We start from the raw sequence: 24,181 nt of genomic DNA on the forward strand, positions 1-24,181 counted from the left end.
GAATCATATCTTTCATTTCAATATTTTATTTGTTGTTAGGATTGTCAGATGTCAACTATATGTAAATTATGACGAGGTGAGATGCGCTAACCATGTTAGCTTATAGCACGAGATCCAAACTTTTGTTTTACCGGAATTGGAATAGTTAAAATTGAAAACTACCCCAAGCCTAACTGACCTAAACGACAGACTGTGAAATGTTCCACTCACATGTAAGTTACAGTCAGATGTTCTTTGTTTGTGTAACTTTAAGTAAATCAAACCAGTGACTTAACGGTCAACTTCACATTGTTTCTACTTTTAGTAAAAGAAAAGTACTAAGTCAACTGAACATGTCATCTCCCTTTTTTTAAATTATGTAATTAGATTATAATGATAATAACTATTTTACAGAAAACCACCAAAGGAGCTTACATTCTGACACCTTGCTGGAGCATGCTTAAGTGTGTCTGCCACAATGTCCTCCACTGTTGCTTGCTGGATTCTAGGATTGGACATCATCACTGCCTCTGTAATATTAAATTCCTTAACTATGCAGCAATGGTTAAAAAAAGTACTGGTAATACAGTTTTTTTGTGTCACTAACATATAGGACTTACTTTTTATGACCTTCATAATGTTCAAGTTTTGCAGTGGTCTCTTCCCTTTCTTCCCCTTCAGACTAAACTCCTTCCACACACTGTAGGAGGCCAGTGCCCGCATCACCCGTCGGGTGTTTTCCCCAGGGTTTGGACCTCCAACAAGACTTAAATGGTGTGTCTACAAGATGGAATACATTTTCAAAATGGTAATAACTTTTGTTATTTAACTTAATTCTAACACTTTTTTTGGCATTTCACGGATAGGTCACTATTAACATACCACTCTATTCCGAAATGTCTCCTCTTTCATTTTTTCTTCGAGAGAGAGGAGTTCCTCCATAGTGCCACACACATCAAGGCTCATCTCCTCCACTCGCTGACTAGTCCCATCACCCAGGGCACGAGCATAGAGTTCATACAGGGCTGCTGTTGAGCTCCTCATCGCCTTCATCTCACTCTCTATGCTGATGATTCTCTGAGTGAGTAGGCTCAGGAGGTGATCTGGGGGAATCAAGATTGATTCATTCAAATAAAGGTAAAAACTAAGTTTCAAATTATGTTTTGCATTTACCATTCTTCTGGATGTCTCTAGGAGGCGCTGGTCTTGATGATGCATCAAGAATGTGATGCTCTTCAGGTCTTGATGGCGTTAGTGTGGTTTGTCTGGTTGGTTTAAATGCTGGGGGAAATGGCAGCTGAGGTTCCACTGTAAATTAGAAGGCAATTACTAAAAAATAGCCGAACAAACGAAAAACGATGAAATGTACTGGTATTGGTATCAATCAACTAATGAAATTTTGGTATTCTGAAAACCCCGAAACACTTTTTAATATTAAATTGTGCACAAGTGGTAAAGTAAAAGAATTAAAACTAAAAAAGGCCTACCAGTTGATGTACAGTTCACCCGGCTCTTCTTTTTGGGGTGAGGTACTGAAGAAGTGTCTTTAAAAAAAAAATGAATACAAATTATTTTAGAATTACTTTAATTGTTTACTTGTAAACTTATTTCACGCTCAGGTTCATACCTTCATCAGAGCTGCTGAGACACACTGGCCGTTTTTTTCTCTTGGGAACGTCATCAGAGCTCTCCACAGAAGACTGCACAGGTGCTCTTTTGGACCACTTTTTTGCAGTTTCATAGTCACCTGAAGTAAAAATACAGTGAGTATAATTTAGCATTCCTTAACAGAGTTGCACTAACATTTTGTTTGAATGATCATTTAAAGTAAAATGAAATACCTGTTTTTGCAAACACTCTGACCCTGTGCCTGGTCCAATTTTTTTTATCAGGTTGTTCAAGCCTTTTAATTTTTTTGGTCACATTAATTGGTGGCCAGTAACAGTATTGTACCTGCATTAAAATAGTACAATTAAATTATGAAATAAATATTGTAGAAAATGAATTCAAACTATAATATGAAAGCAAGAGTAACTAAAAATCTAACTCGAGTAAAAAGTTAGATGTAAATGTTAATAATCGAGAATTGCATTTAAAACATGCTAAATGGAACCAACATTCGTTGGGAGAACAATGTGTTCAATTTGAAAAAAGAAAGATGAGGAGGAAAAAAAAGAGAAGAGTTGTCCTTACAAGGAGGGCATGTAAATAATTTTGTAAAAAAAAAAGAATAAAAAGGCTTTACAAAAAAAGTGCATGAATAATTTTAAAGATGCACTGTTATATTCCATAAAAGAAAGAATTGTCCATTTTGATTTTCATGGTGACTGTAAAGATATTTGTTAATGTATGTTGTTGATACAAGTGAGATTTAATACCTCATCTTCTTCAAAAAGCCAGGTCTGTAGTACCAAATCACAAGTCCCCTCCTCCAAAAATTCAACTATTGCATACATTCTGCAAGATTGGAAGCAAGAAAAATTATTATAAATGGAAAAGAAGCTGATTATATTTACCAATCGCCTCATATCACATCAAATGGCAACCTATTACCTTTGATTATAACTTGTGGAGCAATGACAGAAAAATCACAGTCCTGTCTTCTGCATTCATCTTTATTGCATGTTTTGTGAGTTCTGATGTTGGAATCCATTTAATAGTGCTGTTTTTTTGGTTGTACGTGTAGGAACCAATCAAAAATGACGTGCATGGGCTGTGGAACAGAGGGTACGGTTTACTGTACACGCGGCAAAGCACTCTTTCTTCCTTGTCTGGCACTTGAAGAATCTCACAGCATTGGCCCCCACTGAGGATGTATGCACAATCTCGGGCCTTTGTAGAGATTTTCTGTACATTTGTATTGTTTGGAGTTTTTTTCTGTTTACTCATCTCTTCCAGTCTCTTAGAAACCTGAATCAGTGGGTGTCTGCCAGAACGCACCATCTTCTTCAGTGACTGCAGGTAGTTTTCAAACATGAAGGCATTACAATTTTCCAGACAACCAAAGTTTTCTGCATCACTTGCTATGTGCAGCATGGTATGGGTGTTGTACACGAGGAACTCCTGTCCATAGAGTGTCCTACCTTTTTCCACAAAGTATTGCAGCAGTTCATTGGCATATTTGGAATGTTCCTGCACAAGACTTGGACATACTAGGATTGCCATGGCCACACTGAAAGAAAGGAAGTGTAAGTACACGTCATCTGACAGTATTCCCTTTAACACAATCTTCCCTGTGTATAAAAGGAACTGTCGAAACTCGGTTGCTTTCCATCTGTCCAGCTCCTCAAGACCCCTAGGCTTTCGCACAAATGCAGATGGTATGCAGTTCCGAAGAGACAGCAGTCTTGCACTAATTTCTTTGGTTTGGCTGGCCGAAACCCTTACAGCTCTGTCTCCTCTGGTCCAGATGAGCAGGAGCCTTTTCATTACACCGAGACAAGCCTGGTGCATGTAATCAATGGGAAAGCACCTCACCATGTCTATGGGGAGGTGAGACACAGGTGTGTTCCCATGGTGATGCTGAAATTGTGTTTGGTTTCTGAATGCTTCATCTGTCCGGAGTATGAGGTCAGCAGTGTCTTGGTATGTGACTCTGTTTAACCACACACCTTTTTGCTCACATCGGTCACAGCCAAAGTATCCGGAATACAGTTTGATATTTTTCACTAATGCACGAGCTGGAGCATCACACACAAAGCACCTCAGATTTACTTTTATTTTTCTTCCCATGAAGGTAATCCCGTCATTCATCAGATGACCCAGGTCCCTTACTGTGTCTTCCAAAAAGCCAAGATCTGTTGGTCGACTTGCACCACATGTCAGAGCCGTGGGGAAAATGGTAACAGGATCTAGCATGACTGCGCAAAGGACTGGCCACATACATGTTTTGGAGCTTTTGTACAGTGGTAATCCATCAACGTTCAGGGATAAATCAACACAGTCGAGTTTAACTACTTCATCAAGTGGGTAACTTTCTAATGTTTCTTGTAATTTCTGTTTTAGTGGAAAGTAAACGTATTCCATTCCAGATGATTGCTGTGTGTTAAGTTGCCGGGGAGTGTGCAAAAGGGTCCGGGCAGTTGAGGGTAATTCACTGTGTCCATGCTTTTTTAACAATTTAAGAAGGTTGTCAAGTGCATTGTGTTTTATCTGGTATTCAATGGCCCAAGTGGACAGCTCTTCTGCCAGTGACATGTCCTCACTGTCGTCGTCTTCTTCAAGGTAAAAGGCCAAGGATTCATTCAAGCTGTTAATTACCTCCCATGTTGCTATTGGCTGTTCTCTTGGATTTTCAGAGTGCAAATGGTGTTCAGTGTCAGATGAATATTCCCCACAATTCTGCTCCATATCATTCTACGGAATAGGGACCGCGCCCACAGCAGAGATGACATGCTGTGTGGGTAAGTTGCAGGTTTCGAGCAGTCGGAGAATTATCAGTTAAAAGTGTCCAAAACACAGAAAAAAAGGCTTTATTGTGGATTGATCTTGCAATGAACTTGTTAGGCTACTTTCGATATGTGTTTGGCGTCGAGTGTGTTATTTTATATCGAGTTAGTTTGACTTTGTATTACGAGGCACAATCGTAATTAATTTGTGTATTTTCTTGTGTTTTATGTAGAACTGATTTATTCTCCATGAAGTGAAACGCCTATTTCCACGTTTTATATCTCCATTGTGCAGGTAATGTGTATAAAACATGTTGTTATAAAGTGTATTCATGTAGTATTGTGCATATTCACCACTAGGTGGGGATGTTTCCCTTCACATTAGTGTGAGTAATACCGACATGGTCCTCACTGCAGAACACGAAATCCAGGGGGAGGAGTTGGATCCAGATCCAACTCCTCCCACCTTACACATATTTAAACCTACCCATCTCCGCCCCCTGATTCCTAACCCCACCCCTAATCCTACCCATCTCCACCCCCTGATCCTTAACCCCACCCCTAATCCTACTCATCTCCACCCCTTAGATCTGGATCCAACTCCGCCCCCTGGATCTCGTGTACTGCAATGAGGTGCTACTGGCAGGCTACTGGTAATACCGGAGAATGTCTAATAGAAGAGAATTGGCACTCTCTGGTTACTTCCTGTTTCTGGACTGGCTGCAGTAACACGTCTCTGTGCATGGGGGGCGCTCGCGGCCGAGTGTTGAATGAATGGGAGTCTATGGGGTTTTACCCCCAGAAATCCACTTTGGGGTTGGCATTTTTCTTTTTTTCTTTTTTTGCTATGAAAATTGCATTTTTAAGTTCACTTATCTGTTCTAAAAATTCGTTTAAAAAATGTGATGACGTCACATATTTTCATACTGCCTGAGCACTTATATAACGATATGAAAATAAAAGTGCTTGCAGGAAAATATAAATACAGTACACAAAAATGAACTTCGACAGAACGTCCTCCTTAAGATAATGTTTCTGATTCTGCTTTAGCTTCAGGTCAGTGAGGATAGGAGCAGACTTCACTCAATGTGTACTGATGAATTTTAAGAGTGCTGGCCTAAAAGATAACATAAAATGGAAAAGAGGCCACACTATGCTGCATATTGTTTATTTTTGCACAGACGCGTTTCGGCGTGTGCCTTCTTCAGTGTGCAACAAAATCACAATGTACCCAGTCCCACACCCATTGCCACACCCATATTAACACCAGCCTATAATATAGGATAATGACCAGACCGATAATACCAACAGTACATAAATGAAGCTGTTATACATTTGCAACAATATTTAAAAAAAATAATACAATTGTTCCAATTATAAGAAACAACTTAATGATAAATCATCATTCATCCCACACGGGATACATGTGTTTAAATTAAAGATATACCAAGCTTCTCGTTGTAAGAGGCGGTTCTCACGGTCCCCCCCTCTTGGAGCCTGATCAACACATTCTAAGCCCATAAATTTGAGCGTATTGACAGCATGGCCCGCAGAATTGAAGTGCCTTGCAACTGATGATTTTTCATCATTCTTCCTAATAGCACATTTATGCTCAAAAATATGGGTTTTTAGTTGTCGCTTCGTTTTTCCCACATAGAGTAACCCACAAGGGCACGTCAATGAATGCACAATAAAATAACTATCTGTGAGCATAAAGTTGCATGCTGCACAGGTCAGACATCTAAAATTTCCATGTGGAATTTTTTAAAATATTGTTGCAAATGTATAACAGCTTCATTTATGTACTGTTGGTATTATCGGTCTGGTCATTATCCTATATTATAGGCTGGTGTTAATATGGGTGTGGGTATAAGACTATACCCACATATATATGTGGACAAAAGTACATTGTGATTTTGTTGCACACTGAAGAAGGCACACGCCGAAACGCGTCTGTGCAAAAATAAACAAAATATGCATAGTGCGGCCTCTTTTCCATTTTATATAGCTTCAGGTGCCATTAAACGGGGTCTCTGGTCATTATCAGTCGCAGTGACTTTTGGCCTATAATCTATATTGAACTTACTTGCGGAATCAACAATAAAATCTACGTTGATTCAACGACAAGCAGGAGAAAGAGATACATTTAGCCGTCTAGCTCCACGATCACCTCCAGTGGAATTGTAATGGAACTGCAACCAAGATGACTCAATGGGGCTAATAGGAAGTGCCAAGGCTCTCTGTAGACGGGCTCTGGTAATACACTAGTTTAATTGAGATGTTCATTGAGTTGATTTGTGATTAATTCACTGAAAATGTATTATAATTGTCTGTTTGCAAAAATGTACTCACTATACGATCACAACGCAAAAAAGATTACATTGATTTAAAAAGATTAAAAAGAAAGAGTACTGTTTACAGAGTAGAGATAACGAGACATGCTGTGGAACTGATTTATTCTCCATGAAGTGAAACACCTATTTCCACGTTTTATATCTCCATTGTGCAGCTCCACTCAGCAGAAAGACCGCCCGGGCAAGACCGTCACACTTATACTCACACTTATACTGCAAAGATTGTGTTGATAAATAAGTTTACAGTGCATTTTATGAGATCAGAATAGCACAACTTCTCTTAAATAACAAATAGTGCACAGGGAATATTAAAGGTAACCTTACTAACTAAACAGAAAAGGAAAGGAACCCCAAAGAACCTTCACAGTTGTAACGGTGGTGGCCGCCCTAATACAAATAAATGACTTTAAAGAAAAGTTCGGGCGCCAGACAGGATAAAACCTGTCAATTTAAATGAACCCAGGATAGCCAAAAAATAACCACCTGTTACACACAAAAAAAATTATAGTAATAATCAAAAAAGAAAAATCATTTCACAAAGGATATTTATTCATAATAATACTAATAACACACAAAAAGTTCCACGGTATATCTCATCTCTGACGTTTCTTTAAATCCGTGCAAAACTTCCCACGTCTTCACTTCAACGCAACATCAACGCAACATCCACGCGTCCCATCGCGTCACAACGCGTCACACATTTGCAGGCAAGAAACAGGTGTAGTGAGTATCGAGTGTCCTCTTCGACACTAGGATAGGCGGATACAGCAGCTTTGGCTTGTCTTTAAAACAGCTCCATCATTGTTTGTCTGGGAATGCACCGACTTTCGCGACGCACCAGACTTCAACCACAGGAAACAACAGATCGACAAGCGGCCGTCTCTCCCCAACGATCCGTCACGATTTCACTAAACTTCTCAATGCACACACGGGTGACGCCTTTCCCAGGTACGACACACTTCCTTATATTCAATTTCCTTCCGTGATTAACGTTAATTTGTTTGACATACTCCTCCCATTTTGCGTAACGTGACAGTGAAAGTAAACAATCAATTATGTGACTCGCGGCACAGATTTTCTTCATTGCCACACAGTGGCTAGTGGCCAGTGGTAAATACATTTTGATCTGGTCACTTGACTTTTTTTCAGTAGGTGAGGGGTCTTCTCTTCAATTATAGGTCAGAGATCTCCCTTATCTTTACTCTGCTCTCTCCCCTCATTGTGAATAAACAGTTGAGTATAAAAGCTCCTCACATGACCTGGTATTGCTACTGAAGTCTAGAGTTAATCACACAACCATGCCCGTGGATTTCACTGGAAAATGGGAGCTGGAGTCGCACGAAAACCTTGAGAATTACCTTCAAGCACTGGGTAAGCCTGATCAGATGTCTGCTATCAGTTTAAGTCAGCAGAGAAATAAGAGAAAGCTATGTCTGTGCCATTTTCTAACTCTGATCACTTTATGATATTAGACAAAGCCTAAAGTATGAGAAATTACCATGCCAAGTTGCAAATATTTTGTAATTCTATTTCTTACATACATAGACATTGGCTTTCCCTTTCGGAAGATTGCAGCCCAACTCACTCCAACAAAGATCTTTACCCAGGATGGGGATAACTTTGTGATTAAGACACAGAGCGCCTTCAAAAGCTTTGAGCTGATCTTCACTGTTGGAGTTGAGAAGGAAGAATTTACTAAGGGATTTGACAACAGGTTGATAAAGGTGAACAATTCCCTTTATAATTGTGATCCTCTTCTAATGTCATACATTTATTTACCTGTAGTTACCCCAGACTTGGCCTGTCGGCCATGATCTCAGTCAGTTTGTTCAGTGATGAACAGTAAAACAAATAGAGAACATGCCTCAACTTTTACCCAAAAGGACCAAATACATTAAAGGTCTTTTTTTCACATGTCATTTCAATACAGGTTTATTTATATAAACCAGTGGTGGACCAAGTACAAATCAAGTACTTAAAGGTGCTCTATGTAACTTTTCTACTAAAATGAATCCTTTTTTTATTGCCTGTGTGTGAAGGGGTTGTAATCACACATTAAAATGATCCACTTGTCGAGTTTTGCTATTACCTCTGAAGGCCAGTATTCCTATTTCTATGTGAAGTCTCCGGGTCGGATTTACCGCGAAATCCAACGGATGTGACGTGCATGCGCGCTCCCGAGCCTCTCTCCTTATATACAGTCTATTGTAGACGGTCAGGGAGTTACGTCCGGTTAAAGGCGCACGTTTTTCGGCTTATATCTCAGTCAATCTTTGATCAATATTCCCAAGACTCTAATCGTTCGTAGTGCTGGACGGGGTCTTTCGAACGAGCCCACCCCTGAGGTCCAACTCGCCCGGCTCCCCGAGTTATAGCCGTTCGAAATCGGGGTCCCAGCGAACGGCGATCCGGTAGGGGACATCCCCGAGGCCCGCCACTCGAGCGTTCGGGCAAGGGTTCCCCTGGGACCTCCTCCCCCGAATTTGAGCTCTCTGGGTCTTTGCGTTCCAGAGATACGAGCGATTTTCTTCTGAGATCGTGACGTCACCGGCGTCCGCAATTTTGCAGCGCGCCCGGTGGTTTTCTGCTAATATCTCAGCGAAAACACCACCAAAAACTATGGAACTTATATGGTTCTTTTCAGCTCGACTAGATGGTCCCAACGAGCTCGGTGCTCGCCGAATCCGTCAAGTATTCGCCGAGATATTTGCGTAATAGACGGTATTGTCTATGAGTTTGAGCACGAGCGCTCTTGTAAAATTTGGTTGCAATCTGAAACATCACCACTAGAGGCCGCTAAAAGTTACGTAGAGCACCTTTAAGTAAAAGTACAGATACCATAATATATTACTCCAGTAAAAGTACTAATTTTCAGATTAAAAGTACTTGATTTTCATGTAAGTACTGATCGATGAGCCATATATTAAAGGTCCAGTGTGTGATTTTTAGCGACATCTAGCGGTTCGGTTGCGAGTTTACACTAAGGGCTCAGCCCACCGCTTACCCCTCCCTTTCGAAGAAGCTACGGTGGCTAAAACGGGACAAACATCGTCGTCTGAGACAGCAGAGAATAGCCAGCGTAAACCAAGTTTCTGTACCACAGTCCATTATAAACCACATCATGGATAAAGTTTCAGGTGAGGATCAAGGGTCTTAATACATAATATAATAATAGTAATCAGCTGATTGTCTCACGAACGTAACCAGCACATTCTCCCCACATAGCAAACCCATAATACAGCGAGGGAGAAGAACCACATGAAACTATGCAACTATATATTTTTTCTAACAGGGTAGTAAAAGTTTAGCTGGCTAATATGAGCTGTTACTGTGGCTGAGCTGGTTAAAGCGTAAAGCCTTGTTTAAACTCGACGCGTCCGCATGAGCCCAAAGGTGCGCGCGGCAAAAATGACGTGATTGTAACAGCGCGCGCGCCTCCGCATCCCCTAGACACCACTTACTACACACAATAGGCTTTTTTTCTCTGATTTTGGATACTCGATCGACTTAAAATGCTTTCAAGATCGACGGGTTGGTGATTCCTGTAACTGTTTTACGGTCAATGACAAGAGTAGCCTACTAATCAGCTGTCTCACGAACTTAACCAGCACATTTATCCCCACATAGCAAAGCCATAACACAGCGAGGGAGAAGAATTAAGTTACATGAAACAATCCAACTACATATTTACACCACTGACAAGGGAAAAGTCACTACTCACGGTGTTTATGACTAGCTTCTTCTAGCTTCCTGCGGCTTCTCTTTCAAGGTAGTGACGAAACGCGCTCTGTAGCGTTGTTTGTTCGCGTTCGGCTACGGTAGAAACATGACGTCACAATATGGCGACCTTCATAGAAGGGGATTCCCGCGCCTATGTAGATATAAATGCCTCATTCTAAGGTAATAAAAAACATTACGGTTTATTAAGTAAGTTCTTTATACACCACTGAACACATAGTTATGGATGTCATATTGCATTTCTGTTAATAGATACTCAAAAATGTTACACACTGCACCTTTAATTCTAGACAGATTTATTGGCAAACTAGTCAGTAGTCAGCATTAATAAGAAAGAGTAGAGCTTTGATGTGCATTGCAAATAAGCAATAGCTCTTTTTTTATGCACCATTGTCCCAAATTATATGATGATGAATAAAAAAAAAATTATTAAAACAAGTAAGCATAATTTGTATAAAAAGAAATTGTAAAATGACTTTTGTTTTTTATTAAAATCATGTAAATAAATATAGAAACAGGCCAGTTCCTGGGGTTTAATAAAAAACACAGTGTCAAATTAACACTTAAAATGTTAATTTTAACACTACTCCGGATCATATATGGTCCCAATCTATCTAGTGTAAAAAGTACACCGTTTGTAGTGTTGAATTTACAGTGTTAATATAGCACCTTACAGTGTAGAAAATTGTAACAAGTGTTACACTTACAATTGTTGTTTAAGATTTACACTATGGGGTTTTTAACACCCCTGGTGTTGAATTAATTCCATTGGATTACACTATAAGTGTTATATATAAAGTATTCTGTTCAATGCACAAACAATTTACACTAGTATATATTGTTAATGTACAAGATCAGACATAAAATCAAGAGTCTTCAGACAGATGTATAAATCCAAAGTTTATTTAACAAATGGGCAAAGTAGCTTCTTTAAAACATATGCCTGATGTGTAAAGGTCAAATTATCACATTCATGAGTTGCACAGAAAATAAAAAGTCAATAAAAAGCATAAAATCATCAAATTTGCCAAGACATGAACAAATATGACAGGTAGATTGGAACAAGATTGCAGAAAACTACTTGTCGACAGTTGTGTAGCATCCATGAATGCAGTTCCTCTTTGTCCCATCAGCGAGCAGGTAGTAGTAGTAGTATAGTATTTGAGTTTATTGCCATATCAGCAGCGAGCAGGGATGCTGTGTGGTCTCTTCAATGCAATCAAGGTGTTCTTGTATGCTGGCCCCTGCCAAAGACAAAAATAACACTCAAAGTCAGCTCTCCAATTGGCCGTCTTTATATTAGTTTTCCACAATACAATCAACCCAAACGGAAATATTTTGAGGCAGACAATAGGTAGTGTGACAGAAATGTCCAAATTTACCTTTTTGAAGGCGACAAGGTGTTGTTCAGCTTGATATGAGGACATCTTTCCAGGTCTCTTGGAGCCTTGTGGTGATGGTGGAATCAAATCAAGGAGACAAATTGATGCAAGATCGCTGCCCCATTCTAAATCACTGATGTGATAACTTCAGCAAAAAATGCATGAACTTGTATAGATAATCTTATTCTGAACTATAGTCTAACCTGAACAAAAACATTATCAAACAGTTACATAGCATAATGACAACCATATCTCTCTCTCAGGAGCCATTCTGTTCAGATGATTGTGTAGTCAGAGTTGTGATGTTCACATCTCTCTCACACCTTGAGTTTCGAAGATGAACAAAAGCCTTTTCGGGTTTTGAATGACATGAGGGTGAGAAATGACAACAATTTAACACTTTTGGGTCAACTAACCCTTTAACTTTTTGCAGTTTAATATCTTGAATTAACACAATGACATAGTCATTGATGTGTCATCATGAATTATGACAATCAAGACACATCAATCACCCAAGACACATGTAAATTCCAGGTCTGAACAAGGCATTTTGTGGTTGCTCAGTTAGGTTTAAATTTTTCATGTTCATTCATCATGTATTAAAATTTGTACTGCACATAGAATAAAATATAATTACACTCACAATTCTGGATTCATCTTCAGCATTCTGTTGCAATCTCATGAGAGGAGCTTCCTTCACTTGACACTGCAGGGATCTGGGCCAAATCTATAGAAAAAGGTGTTGGGCTGGGTGTAAATTAGGGCTATAAATTGTAAAAAATAATTGTGATTACCCTTCATTTTGATTATGCTGAGAGCTGTCTATAAAGCATGGGTGTCAAATTGTATATTCACATCCTTCATTTTAGAATTAATTAAATGACTGTTACAAGTTAACAGCCACAAAACCTTGTGCAATGTTACATGAGTAAAGTGAGTAATAAGGCATCTTAAATTGAATTTGGTGTACTACATTAGATTTTAAGACATGTTTAGAATGTATTTTACCCATCATTTATTAATGGTATTTATAATGTGAACAGAAAATACAGATTCATATGAATAAAATGCAGACAGATAATTAGTTAAATAACATGCAGTATGAATTTATAGACTGATTTCAAGCTAAAGTAAACTGAATTGGAAGACAGACGGATTTACAGATAAGCTTTAACTCACTTTCACAATGTTTGAACTTAACTGTCATAAAAAAACTTGATGGTAGTAAGTTTGTGTCTTGACACAGATGTGACGACATGATATTCAGTGCTAAGAACAAGCAACGTACAGATTATGTAATTCACACTTAAACATAGGGCGAATAAAGTCTACAAAAAAGTCTCCCCACCTCAGTCTACAAAAAGACTGCATTTGTTGTTTGCACGTACTGCGCACTACAAGATACTTAAAGCTGCAGTCCACAGTTTTTCCTCTTTATCTGTTATAGACCTCTGTTCGAAATCTGCAACTGCAGTTATTCGCGGAATTGTCAACTTTACGTGGGTTGTGCCTCGACACGGCACAGCGCGGATGAATCCAATGTTTGAGGAGAATGTGCGGCTGTCAGTCATCGCGCCGGTGTGGATACTGGCATTCAGAATCACAGATTATTCTTTTTGGAAGTATGACCAACATAATATTCACCGGAAAATGTAATCTGAACAAGTAGGCCTAAGTATTACATCCACTTTTGTTATGATTCTGACCAACTAAGGGGGAAAAAAACATTGCAGTAAATCACGCTGATTAAATCTAACGATCGCTTATCATATCACCGTGCAAATGATACTTTGTTCTCAAATTGTTAAAGGTGACCTATAATTCAAAATTGAATTTACCTTGGTATAGTCAAATAACAAGAGTTCAGTGCATGGACATGACATAGAGTGAATCTCAAACTGGACTGTTTTCGCGTTCTCATTTAATTCACGTTTATGAAAAACACCCCTGAAAAACGGTCGGTTCTCCACACAATACCGACTGTGACGCAATAGTCGGGATCATTAATATGTACGCCTCCAAATATTTGCATAATGCCAGCCCTCAATGCCAGGCGGAACTGCGCAGCCGAAGCATGGCAGTTGCTCAGTGTGGATGTACACATGAACACAAAAGTATTTTTTAGTTCCTTCATCTGAGCCTCTGAAGAAACAATGGGTTAATTTTATTTTCTCTGGAAATTTTCAAACATTTCACCGACTGTTTCCTCAACTTGGGCCAATACAGAGCTGGCCTCGGATCGAGCTACCAAGCAACACTTTCTGATGTGTAATTGTTCAAGTTCAGACAGGTAATCTTTCTCTCAAAATCGTTCAATACTGTTTATGCATCAGTAAGTCAAGCCAGTGACTAAAATATCAGCTTCACATCGTTTCTTTTAGTAGGATGAAAATAATCGTATTTAAATTGTGAACAAATTATATACAGAAAGCGATCAAAGAACAATCTTTCCACACAGCGCGAGTTTATACACTTGCCAAACTCGTTATGAAATCAATGACGCACGTTACTGCACAACGAAGCTCTTACTGTATTTACATCATCGTGTTTGCATTGGTGAAAGCCTTAGAGAGAGTGCAGAAACGACTCGGTTACTAACGTAACCTCGGTTCCCTGAGAGGAGGGAACGAGTATTGCGTAAGCTTACGCTATGGGAAAACTCCTTTTCTCGAGAAATATTGAAGTCTTTATGTAAAACGCATTGCAGCTGCACAGCATACAGCAATGAGCGAGGCAGCTCGGTCATTGGCTGTGCTGCGGCAACTTGCACGAACCAATGACGGGGCGACTGAACCCGCTTCCAATGAGCGTGCTTCGCGCCCACGCGCGTCAGAGCCCGCCAAGATGGGCGTGGCCAAGGGCTATATATTGGGCGCCCCGTCGTCTGAGTTCTTTAGGTTCAATCGACTGAAGCAAACTGACCAAGCACAAGCACGGCAGATTACGCAATACTCGTTCCCTCCTCTCAGGGAACCGAGGTTACGTTAGTAACCGAGTCGTTCCCTTTCGAGAGGTTCCTCCTATTGCGTAAGCTTACGCTATGGGAACGCCATGTAAAACGCTGTGCGTGCTGACTTCGCTTCTATTAAGCCGGAGGCCGGTGCCTGAGCCTTTGAGCGAAGTAATTATCCAACGAGCCAGCCGAAGGCGGGCTTTATAAAAGGACAACGTGGAACGGCCCGATGGGCGTCCAGAGACACACACAAGCACATTTTCATGTACTGTCATGTATGAAAAATCCTCCACATCAGTTTCAAAGATGTGATTCTATGAGGGAGGAGACAATGCTCAGCATGTACACACCCCAGCCTATGCATAGTTAGACCGACAGTATGTTAGAGTGCAATGAGGGGACCTGTAGGTTATAAAACCTGATAAATGTGGACGGTGAGGCCCAGCCTGCAGCCGCACAAATATCTTGAATGGGTATCCCACTCGACCACGCCCACGAGGAGGCCATGCCTCTCGTAGAGTGAGCTCTGATGCCCAAGGGGCACTGAAGGCCCTTGGCTTCATAAGCCAGCGCTATAGCATCAACTATCCAGCGCGATATTCTTTGCTTTGACACAGCCAGACCTTTAGTGCGGCCGCCAAAGCATACGAACAACTGCTCTGTCTGTCTGAACAGGGCAGAGCGTTCCAAATATACTCTGAGTGCCCTGACCGGGCAGAGTAAATTAGCGTCACTTTCGTCTGCTGGGGACGATAGCGCGGCCAAAGATATCACCTGTGCTCTGAAAGGAGTAGAGAGCACCTTAGGAATATACCCGTGTTTTGGCCTGAGGACAACCCTGCTGTCGTTAGGTCCAAACTCCAGGCAGGTAGCGCTTGATGACAGCGCGTGCAGGTCGCCCACTCTCTTGACCGAGGCGAGAGCCAGCAAGAGAGCAGTTTTGAGCGAGAGCTGTTTAAGGTGCACAGTTCGGAGGGGTTCGAACGGGGCACGCTTAAGTGCGTCCAGGACCGTGGCCAGGTCCCAAATCGGCACCGAGGGGGGGCGTGGGGGATTTATCCTCCTGGCGCCCCTCAGGAAACGAACAACTACGTAGTTTTTTCCCAAGTGTGCGTCTTTCGACCGGTTCATGTGATGCCGCTATGGCAGCCACATATACTTTGAGCGTGGAGGGGGTGCGGCCTGCCTCCAACAGCTCTTGTAAGAAAACGAGCACACTCGGTACTTCGCATGTCTCAGGATTCAGGTTCCTGGATTTACACCAGTCACTGAACACCTTCCATTTCTGGGCATATAAGCGCCTCGTAGAGGGCGCTCGCGCCTCAGTGATGGTTCTCAACACTCCACTGGGGAGGTTCCCGGGAATCCGTTGAGGGGCCACGCATGGAGGGCCCACAGATCGGGGCGGGGATGGAGGATCATCCCGTTGGCCTGCCTGAGGAGATCTAGCCTCAGTGGAATCGGCCATGGGGCAGATTGCATCATCTGCATCAGTTCTGGAAACCACGTCTGGTTCTTCCAGAGTGGGGCTACCAGGAGCACTGCACATTTCTCCTCCCTGATCCGACTGATGACCTGAGGTAGCATCGCGACCGGAGGGAAGGCATACAGCGGGCGGCTCGGCCAGACTTGGGCGAGCGCGTCTGTGCTCTTTGAAAAGAAGAGAGGGCAGTGCGCATTTTCCTTGGAGGCAAAGAGGTCGACCTCTGCTCTGCCAAAGGTTTGCCATAACCACTGAATCGTCAGGGGGTGGAGAGACCATTCTCCTGGGAGAACTTTGTCTCTGGACAGCATGTCCGCTCCCTGGTTCAGAACACCTGGCACATGCGCTGCTCTCAGTGAGCGCAGGTTGCGCTGGGACCATAAAAGGAGCTCCCTGGCCATCGAGTGCAGGGAGCTCGATCTGAGTCCACCCTGACGATTTATATGCGAGACTACCGTCATGTTGTCCGTTCGGACTAGGACGTGCTCGTCCTTCAGGTACGGGAGCAGGGCTCTGAGAGCCAAAGCGACAGTTCCAGACAGTTTATATGTAGGCGCTTCTCCGGGATTGACCACAAGCCGGAGACAGGCCTGCCCTCGTAAAGGGCCCCCCAGCCTATTTTGGAGGCATCTGTCGTGATCATTTTTCTCCTTGTGTTCACGCCCAAACTCACACCGGACTGATACCAGTCGACAGCTTTCCAGGGCGTCAGGGCTTTTATGCAGCCGTGATTTGCTCTGATTAAAAAGTGGCCCGAGCGCCACGCGTGAGTGGGGACACGGCTTTTGAGCCAGCGTTGGAGAGGACGCATGTGCAACAATCCTAGCTGGAGTACAGCTGATGCTGAGGCCATGAGACCGAGCATCCTCTGAAATCGCTTGACGGGGGCGCGCGCACCCGCTCTGAACGATGTTGCAAGGCGCCTGATGAGAGGCGCGCCGTCATCTGCACTGAGTCCAGCACTATTCCCAGAAAAGAAATATTCTGGCTGGGGGATAGCATGCTCTTCGCAAAATTGATTTTTAGACCCAGGCACTCTAGATGACTGATAATCCAAGACCTGTGTGTCACTAACTGGCTCTCTGATTGTGCTAGGATTAGCCAATCGTCGAGATAATTTAGTATTCGCACTCCCCGCTGTCTCAGGGGGGAAAGTGCTGCATCCATACATTTCGTAAATGTACGGGGTGCCAGTGACAGGCCGAATGGTAGTACTGTGTACTGGTATGACTGTCCCTCGAAAGCGAATCTCAGAAATGGCCTGTGATGAGGCGCTATTGGAATGTGAAAGTAAGCGTCTTTCAGATCCACTGACAGAAACAAATCCCCCGGGCGAACTTGCGCGAGGATATGCTTGGTTGTTAACATTCTGAACGAGCGAATCATTAAAGCTTTGTTCAGATGTCTGAGATCTAGAATGGGGCGGAGACCGCCATCCTTTTTCGGGACGAGAAAATAGCGGCTGTAAAAACCTGCCTCGCTCATAGAGGGAGGGACTGTCTCTATAGCGCCCTTCTCTATTAGTTTGAGCATCTCGGTGCGTAGAACATGTGAAACATCTTTTCTCACTTTCGTCTCTACCACTGCTGTGAAGCGGGGTGGTCTGCGAGCGAATTGAAGCGAGTAACCGTGTTTTATTATGTTCAAAACCCATTTCGGCATGTCGGGGATATTTTCCCAAGCTTTCGCTCGCACAGATATGGGCTGAATGCTGGCCGGGGGCGTGTCGCAGTGACGTATGGCTCCCGCCAGCGAATCGTTCTGTGTTAATGCCGAGCTTACAGCTCTCAGTGGCGCGGGCGCGCGCTGAGCAGCTCTGTTGAATGCCGAGTGCAGGGGTGCGTGTGAGATCACAGGCACGCTCGCTGTAATGCTCACAGAGTGAGATGGGGAAATGTTTAACACTGTGTGTGTAGTGCTTAAGGGGTGGGGGTGCATAGACTGTGGTAGGCACGCGCGCCACTTTCATAAAACTTCCCGCTCGTGGCGGGAGGTTTTTGGCCATATAAACAGTGTTTGTGAGTTGGGGTGCGTGCATAACAGCGGGCACACGCGCTACTCTTATACAACTTCCCGCTTTTACTGGGGAAGTGTTTATAACTGTGGGAACAGTGCTTGTGTGTAGTGGTGCATACGTGACAGTTGGCACACAATCTACATTTATGGGGCGTTCAGCCTGAGCTGGGAAAACATTTGGCACTGCGTTGACAGTTTTGATATGTGGGAATGCGCACTTTGGTGTGGACACGTGACCCTTTAATGACACAGGCAGAAAATAGCTCTTTATGTGATTTCTGTGTGTCGCCGTAAAAACGGCGTTTGTTTGCAGGTGGGCGAGCTGTGTGGCTGGCACATTGGCTGCTGTATAGACATTTCCAGCCGCCTGTAAGGGGACTGGGTAATGCTTTAAACGTTTTGGAGAGAACGGTCCGGCTCTTGCGAGACGCGCTCTCCCTTTTCCTCCCTGTAGCTAGGAGGACTTACGAGGCTCTGGGTTCAGCACAATCCTGGGCCGAGGTCCCCCGTCGCTCGGGCGGTTGTTTCCTGTTGGCAGAGCGCGAGCGGCGTCGAAAATCCGTTTCAGGTTTGGGCTGAGAGACGGGGGGCGCCGTTTTAGCTCTCTGCTGCTGAGGCGGCCGTTGGCGGCTCTGCGATGAGCTGGATCGCTTGGGCAGGAAGTGACGCATAGCCTGTGAATCCTTACGGGCTTCGGTGAAGCGCTCGGCGAACTCCTTCACCGCTGGTCCAAACAGGCCGCTTTGGGAGATAGGCGCGTCGAGAAATGACGCCTTATCTGCATCCTTCATCTCTGTTAGCGTCAGCCACAGATGGCGCTCAAGGACAGTCAGGTTAGCCATAGCACGGCCGATGGATTGGGCGGTGGCTTTTGTAGCTCGCAGCGCTATGTCAGTGGCGCTGCGTAGATCCTTAAACGCCTCAGGATCGGGTCCAGACTCGTTCATACTGCGGAGAAGTTTGGCTTGAAACACCTGGAGGACAGCCATAGAGTGAAGCGCTGATGCAGCTTGGCCGGCGGCGGCGTATGCGCGACCGGCGAGAGCTGAAGTAGACCGGCAAGGCTTCGAGGGATGAGAAGCTTTAGCCTTCCATCCAGCGTTGGAGGGTGGACACAGATGATTGGCCACAGCCTCCTCGAGGGGCGGAGTCCCCTCATAGCCTCTTTCTTTCGCGCCGTCCACAGAGGAGAGCGACAAAGAAAAAGAAGGCTTCAGGCGAGCGGAGTGCGGGGCTTTCCACGACTTCGTGAGTTCGTCGTGAACTTCCGGGAAGAAGGGGGAGGGTCTTTGTCGAGGGGCCTGTCGGCGCCCCTGCAGGAACCACTCGTCCAGTCGGCTGCGGGCGGGTTCTTCCGGGGAAGACCAATCGAGCCCGAGGTCTTCCACGGCCTTAGAGAGAATGCGGACGATCTCCCAGGCCATGCTGGAGCCCGCGCTCGTGCCCGCTAATGTCGATGGCGCGGGGTCGAAGGACGAGCCCGGCCAGTCGTCGGATGCAGCATCACAGGAAAAACTGTCATCCTTATCATGGTCATCCCCTGACGCGCCAAACGAGACGAGCCCCATCGCTCCGCTGGATGGGTGCTGGTCCGCCTGTGTGAACTGGACTGGCGGCGGGGAGTCTTCGGGTGGTGGTGAAGCACGCGGGGATTGGCCCGGCGTGACATCACTGCAAACCGCGTGCTCCGGCGGCCTCTGTGAGCGCCGTTTTTTCTTTCGCGGCTCGACTAGAGGAGACGGCAGCACGGAAGATGTGGGCTCTTTCGCGGTGAAAACGGCGAAGCGAGCGCGCAGCTCGGTGAGGCCCAGGGCGTCACACTCGGGACATCCGCCTCGAGTGAGGGCAGCCTCTGCGTGGTCCGGTCCCAGGCAGCGGGCGCAGATGATGTGACGATCGCCGTCCTGAAGAGGGCCTCGACACGAGGCGCAGGAAGGCATTTGAAACAACGCCTAGTTAAATTTGCTCTTTTAGAAAAAGTGTCGCGGGGGCCAACACTGAAAGCTTTGAAAGGATATAGATGATGCGCGCCGGATGGCTTAGCAGAAGGGATCGAAGGCGGCTGAAGGCGCCGGCGTCCTCGAAGCAGTCCTGCTGTAGGCTTGTCGACGGCGGCGGCGAAAAGACTCCAACAAATCCGGAGGATCCAGCGAAGAGAAGGTTCTTTGCTGAAGGAGATTAAATCTAAAGAACTCAGACGACGGGGCGCCCAATATATAGCCCTTGGCCACGCCCATCTTGGCGGGTTCTGACGCGCGTGGGCGCGAAGCACGCTCATTGGAAGCGGGTTCAGAGTCGCCCCGTCATTGGTTCGTGCAAGTTGCCGCAGCACAGCCAATGACCGAGCTGCCTCGCTCATTGCTGTATGCTGTGCAGCTGCAATGCGTTTTACATAAAGACTTCAATATTTCTCGAGAAAAGGAGTTTTCCCATAGCGTAAGCTTACGCAATAGGAGGAACCTCTCGAAAGGGAACTGCTTTGCAATGATAAGATCTTCATTCTCGCGATCAACACGTCATTTGCTCAATGCTCATCACGGCAACATTTTATGTGATGGGAATAGATCTAAATACTTTAAAAACATCTCACGATTCGTTAATCTCGATAGCTGTTATAGTAAAAACTTATAATAGCAGTAGTAAAAGTATTCGGGAGAGAGTTTCACATGTAATGCGTTGCTTTTTCATATGCAAGCATGTCAGCCAATCACAGCAGTGGCCGCGGTTACACTGAATCCCACAGCAGAAACGCCCCTTCAAACAGAGTGTTCAAATCAGAGGCTAAAAGCAGGCTAGGAAAAATGCCATTTATTTCTAAATTATAATTTTTTTTATCTAAAAAAACATACTAACATTATAAGGGTAACCCAGGAAACATTATAAAATAATTAAAAAAAACATTCTAGGGCACCTTTAAAGGGGTCATGAACTCAGGCCCGTCGCCAAGGGGGGGCATTAGGGGGCCGTGCCCCCCCAGATGACACAACGTGCCCCCCTAATCATATGGTGGTCACTGAGCAAACTTACTAGCAAAAAAACGTATCCACGTATTCCATAACGAAATGTCGTCAGCAGCATTTACCACACAGGTGCACTAATCTCTGTAATTTTAAATAACACATTAGTCTTCAGAAATATGAAAATTAGTCGGAGCGTGTAAGGCTCTGCGCAAGGCCTTCCCCTGGCCGAGCGGGCTTGTCGAATTTTCTGATTCATTTGCCTGCTAAAAACAGCCTACTGTTTCCACGTAAAAAAAGGTAATTCTTCTCAGAATTGCGTGATATAAAATCAAAATGGCAAGTTATAAAGTCAGAGTTGAGTGATATACAGTCACATTTGCGTGTTATAAAGTCAGAATTGTGAGGAAAAACTCTGAATTGAGAGAAATCCATGTGAGAATTGTGAGATAAAAAGTCGCAATTATCTTTTAATTTTTTTAATTCCGTGGCGAAAACAAGCTTCCATATTAGCTACTTACTTCTGATTGCTTTTAGAGGGAAAAGCTGTCCATAAATGCTGGTCTAGGATCAGTTTTCTCCGTAATAAAAGAATATTGGCTAAACTCCGGTGTTTTGAGCGGTGAGTGGATTAGTTCTATGCGCGTGGAAATCCTCTCGTTATAATAAGCAGTTAGGCTATGCAAATAAGGCATTATTGTGTATCAGCTTTACTGATAGCCTAGGAACTTTGTGAGATCGCGATGAAGTTGTATAACCGCTTTTTAAAGATAATAAAATAGGCGGCGCTCTTTGCGAGCTTTCTGCCATGTCAAATCCTGCATATAGCCTAAATGTTTTTAAAGGGGAAGCGCATATCCTCATGGTGTTGGTTCACCCTCCGCCTATGATCAGATTCAGAAACTTAATATTTTGTGTTTTGGTGTTGTTTAAATATAGAATTTGGTCTATTTCAGTTATATTAGACTAAATAGAGGATGTTATTGTTTTTGTGACTGTCTGTTTTGTAGATCTCATCATAAAAAGTGTGCCCCCCCATGAAAATGAAATGCCCCGCCATTCTATATGTTCTGGCGACGGCTCTGCATGAACTGGCTTTTTAATTTTTTTCATATTGTTGTCTGAGGTCAACTTATGAGGTTCGCTTGGTTTTTACATTCAAAAACATCAAAATGAATAAGTAATAGGCTATATTCTACCCTAGTTTTGAACCTAGCTCAAAAACACTCGGTTTTTATGGGCGTCTGGCATTGAAGACTTGGAAGTAAACACGGGTGAGTGGATAATAGTTTTGCATATTATAATGAGTTCCGTGTAATGCGCGAATCGGTGGGCGGGGCTAAACCGGCCGTGTTGAAGTAGGCGTTGATCTTCTTCTGCGGGGGTGGTGTTTTATCCTCTTTGTCGTCATAGTTCCCCACTTTGAAAAACGAGTCGTTTGCTGAGCCTGGTGTCAATAAAAGCTTTTATTGGACTTACAAGGACGTTTTCAGTTCTGAAACTTACAGGATATTCTTATAATATGATGACCTCTTAGATGTCAAAAGCTTAAGGAAAATTTGATTTCTCAGTTCATCACCCCTTTAATGTTCAACATCAGCATTGTGTGACTACATTTAACGCCCTTCCGATATTTATCCTTGTTTTCACATGGGCCCGGTTGCAGTCTCTCTTTTGCAGTTGTCACTGGTAATTGTCGTTTGAAGCTTTCTGGATCCGCCATCAAACTATTTTTTTGCAATTTCAGTCTAATAATAAAATGACACTACATAGCATAGTCTAGCACCCTGTAACTGAAGAGGAGTACTTTTTAACATTGTAGATTGTTAATTTAACTCTTTGGGAATTAATAACTTTTAACACTGCAATTTTTACACTGCCGATTTGACTACATATTCAGACTCTGGTGACCTGGGAAGGTGACAAATTGATGGCCACCCAGAAAGGTGAGAAAGCCAACCGGGGATGGAAACACTGGATAGAAGATGACAAACTTTATCTGGTGAGCATCCTCATTCTATGGATAATATTAACCAAAACAATGTTAAAAGCAACGTTATTTCAGATAAGTATTTCAGTTTTTATGAAATATAATTAAGACATTTGAAGTGTAAAGTGTATGGTTTTATCCTTTCATAAAAGTCCTGCTCTGCTGTACTCAAAAGACAAGGGATACGTTTTGACCTCATGATCATTTCACTTGCAGGAGTTGACATGTGAGGATGCTGTGTGCCAACAAGTGTATAAAAGAAAAGACTGAATTTTCATGTGATTCAATGTCACATTCATTTAGCTACTCAACAAGTCTATCAAAATCAAGCTGTGTGTTAACTTGAGGCATCACTGCTTTCTCAGGAGATAAAAATGACTCACAATGTGACACTGTCAACACTTCAGTGGGAGTTTGTTTTCTTCTGTCTAAATAAAGATAATGAGACATTACAGTATGAGTTTCATTTCTTGTGTATGTAACTTAACCCTAAAGCCTATTGTATCAAATATTTCAAGATGAACACTTACTAGACTAAATCTTACAGGTTTATCCATACATAATTTTAAAAAAGTGTTAAAATGTGAGCATCAAATATGATCCACTGGGCTTTTGATCTCTCAATCATTATTGTATTGCATTGCATTATATGTTTTGCCCCACACAAATAAAAACTATCTTTGATCATTAGACTAAGCATTTAAATATCACTTTACTAGGACATATTTTTGGGATATATACAATGACAACTTTAGATTCAAGTAGTCTGCAATTATAAAGATCTCACTGATTAACATTACAAGCAATCAGAATGTCTTACTTTTGGCCATATAAATATCAGCAACTGTAACAAATTGCATGTTTTTGCTTAGTTTTGGCTCAGTTATTATTTGTATTATGAAATCCATATTTTCATACTATAAAAGCTTGATGTATCAAAT

At 43.1% G+C, this 24,181-nt stretch overlaps 1 protein-coding gene and 1 long non-coding RNA gene across 3 annotated transcripts; both read left to right on the top strand.

Moving 5' to 3' along the window:
* Window positions 1-404: 404 nt before the first annotated feature.
* Window positions 405-1,731, top strand: LOC130076176 (uncharacterized). 2 transcript variants are annotated; one of them, XR_008805614.1, is made up of 4 exons: window positions 405-511; window positions 634-787; window positions 904-1,116; window positions 1,599-1,731. It is a non-coding gene; the product is annotated as an uncharacterized LOC130076176 (long non-coding RNA). The 2 variants fall into 2 exon arrangements; XR_008805613.1 differs by having other exon boundaries at window positions 634-1,116.
* A 6,223-nt stretch (window positions 1,732-7,954) lies between these two features.
* rbp2b (retinol binding protein 2b, cellular) lies at window positions 7,955-23,692 on the top strand. The gene is made up of 4 exons (XM_056241153.1): window positions 7,955-8,092; window positions 8,267-8,445; window positions 23,151-23,252; window positions 23,457-23,692. The coding sequence occupies exons 1-4, from the start codon at window positions 8,020-8,022 to the stop codon at window positions 23,508-23,510; spliced, it is 408 nt and encodes a 135-aa protein (XP_056097128.1). The 5' UTR covers window positions 7,955-8,019; the 3' UTR covers window positions 23,511-23,692.
* The last annotated feature ends 489 nt before the right edge of the window (window positions 23,693-24,181 follow it).

The sequence above is a fragment of the Rhinichthys klamathensis genome, unplaced genomic scaffold (assembly GCF_029890125.1).
Source record: "Rhinichthys klamathensis goyatoka isolate OS25496 unplaced genomic scaffold, OSU_Roscu_1.1 h1tg000631l_1, whole genome shotgun sequence".
In the NCBI taxonomy this organism is placed as follows: Eukaryota; Metazoa; Chordata; class Actinopteri; order Cypriniformes; family Leuciscidae; genus Rhinichthys; species Rhinichthys klamathensis.

Excerpts from the sequence above, each read along its gene's own strand:
- rbp2b (XM_056241153.1), top strand. The coding sequence starts at position 8,020 with ATGCCCGTGGATTTCACTGGAAAATGGGAGCTGGAGTCGCACGAAAAC. Across the intron at positions 8,093-8,266 it reads GAATTACCTTCAAGCACTGG|ACATTGGCTTTCCCTTTCGG; the intron begins GTAAGCCTGATC and ends TTACATACATAG. Across the intron at positions 8,446-23,150 it reads TTGACAACAGGTTGATAAAG|ACTCTGGTGACCTGGGAAGG; the intron begins GTGAACAATTCC and ends CTACATATTCAG.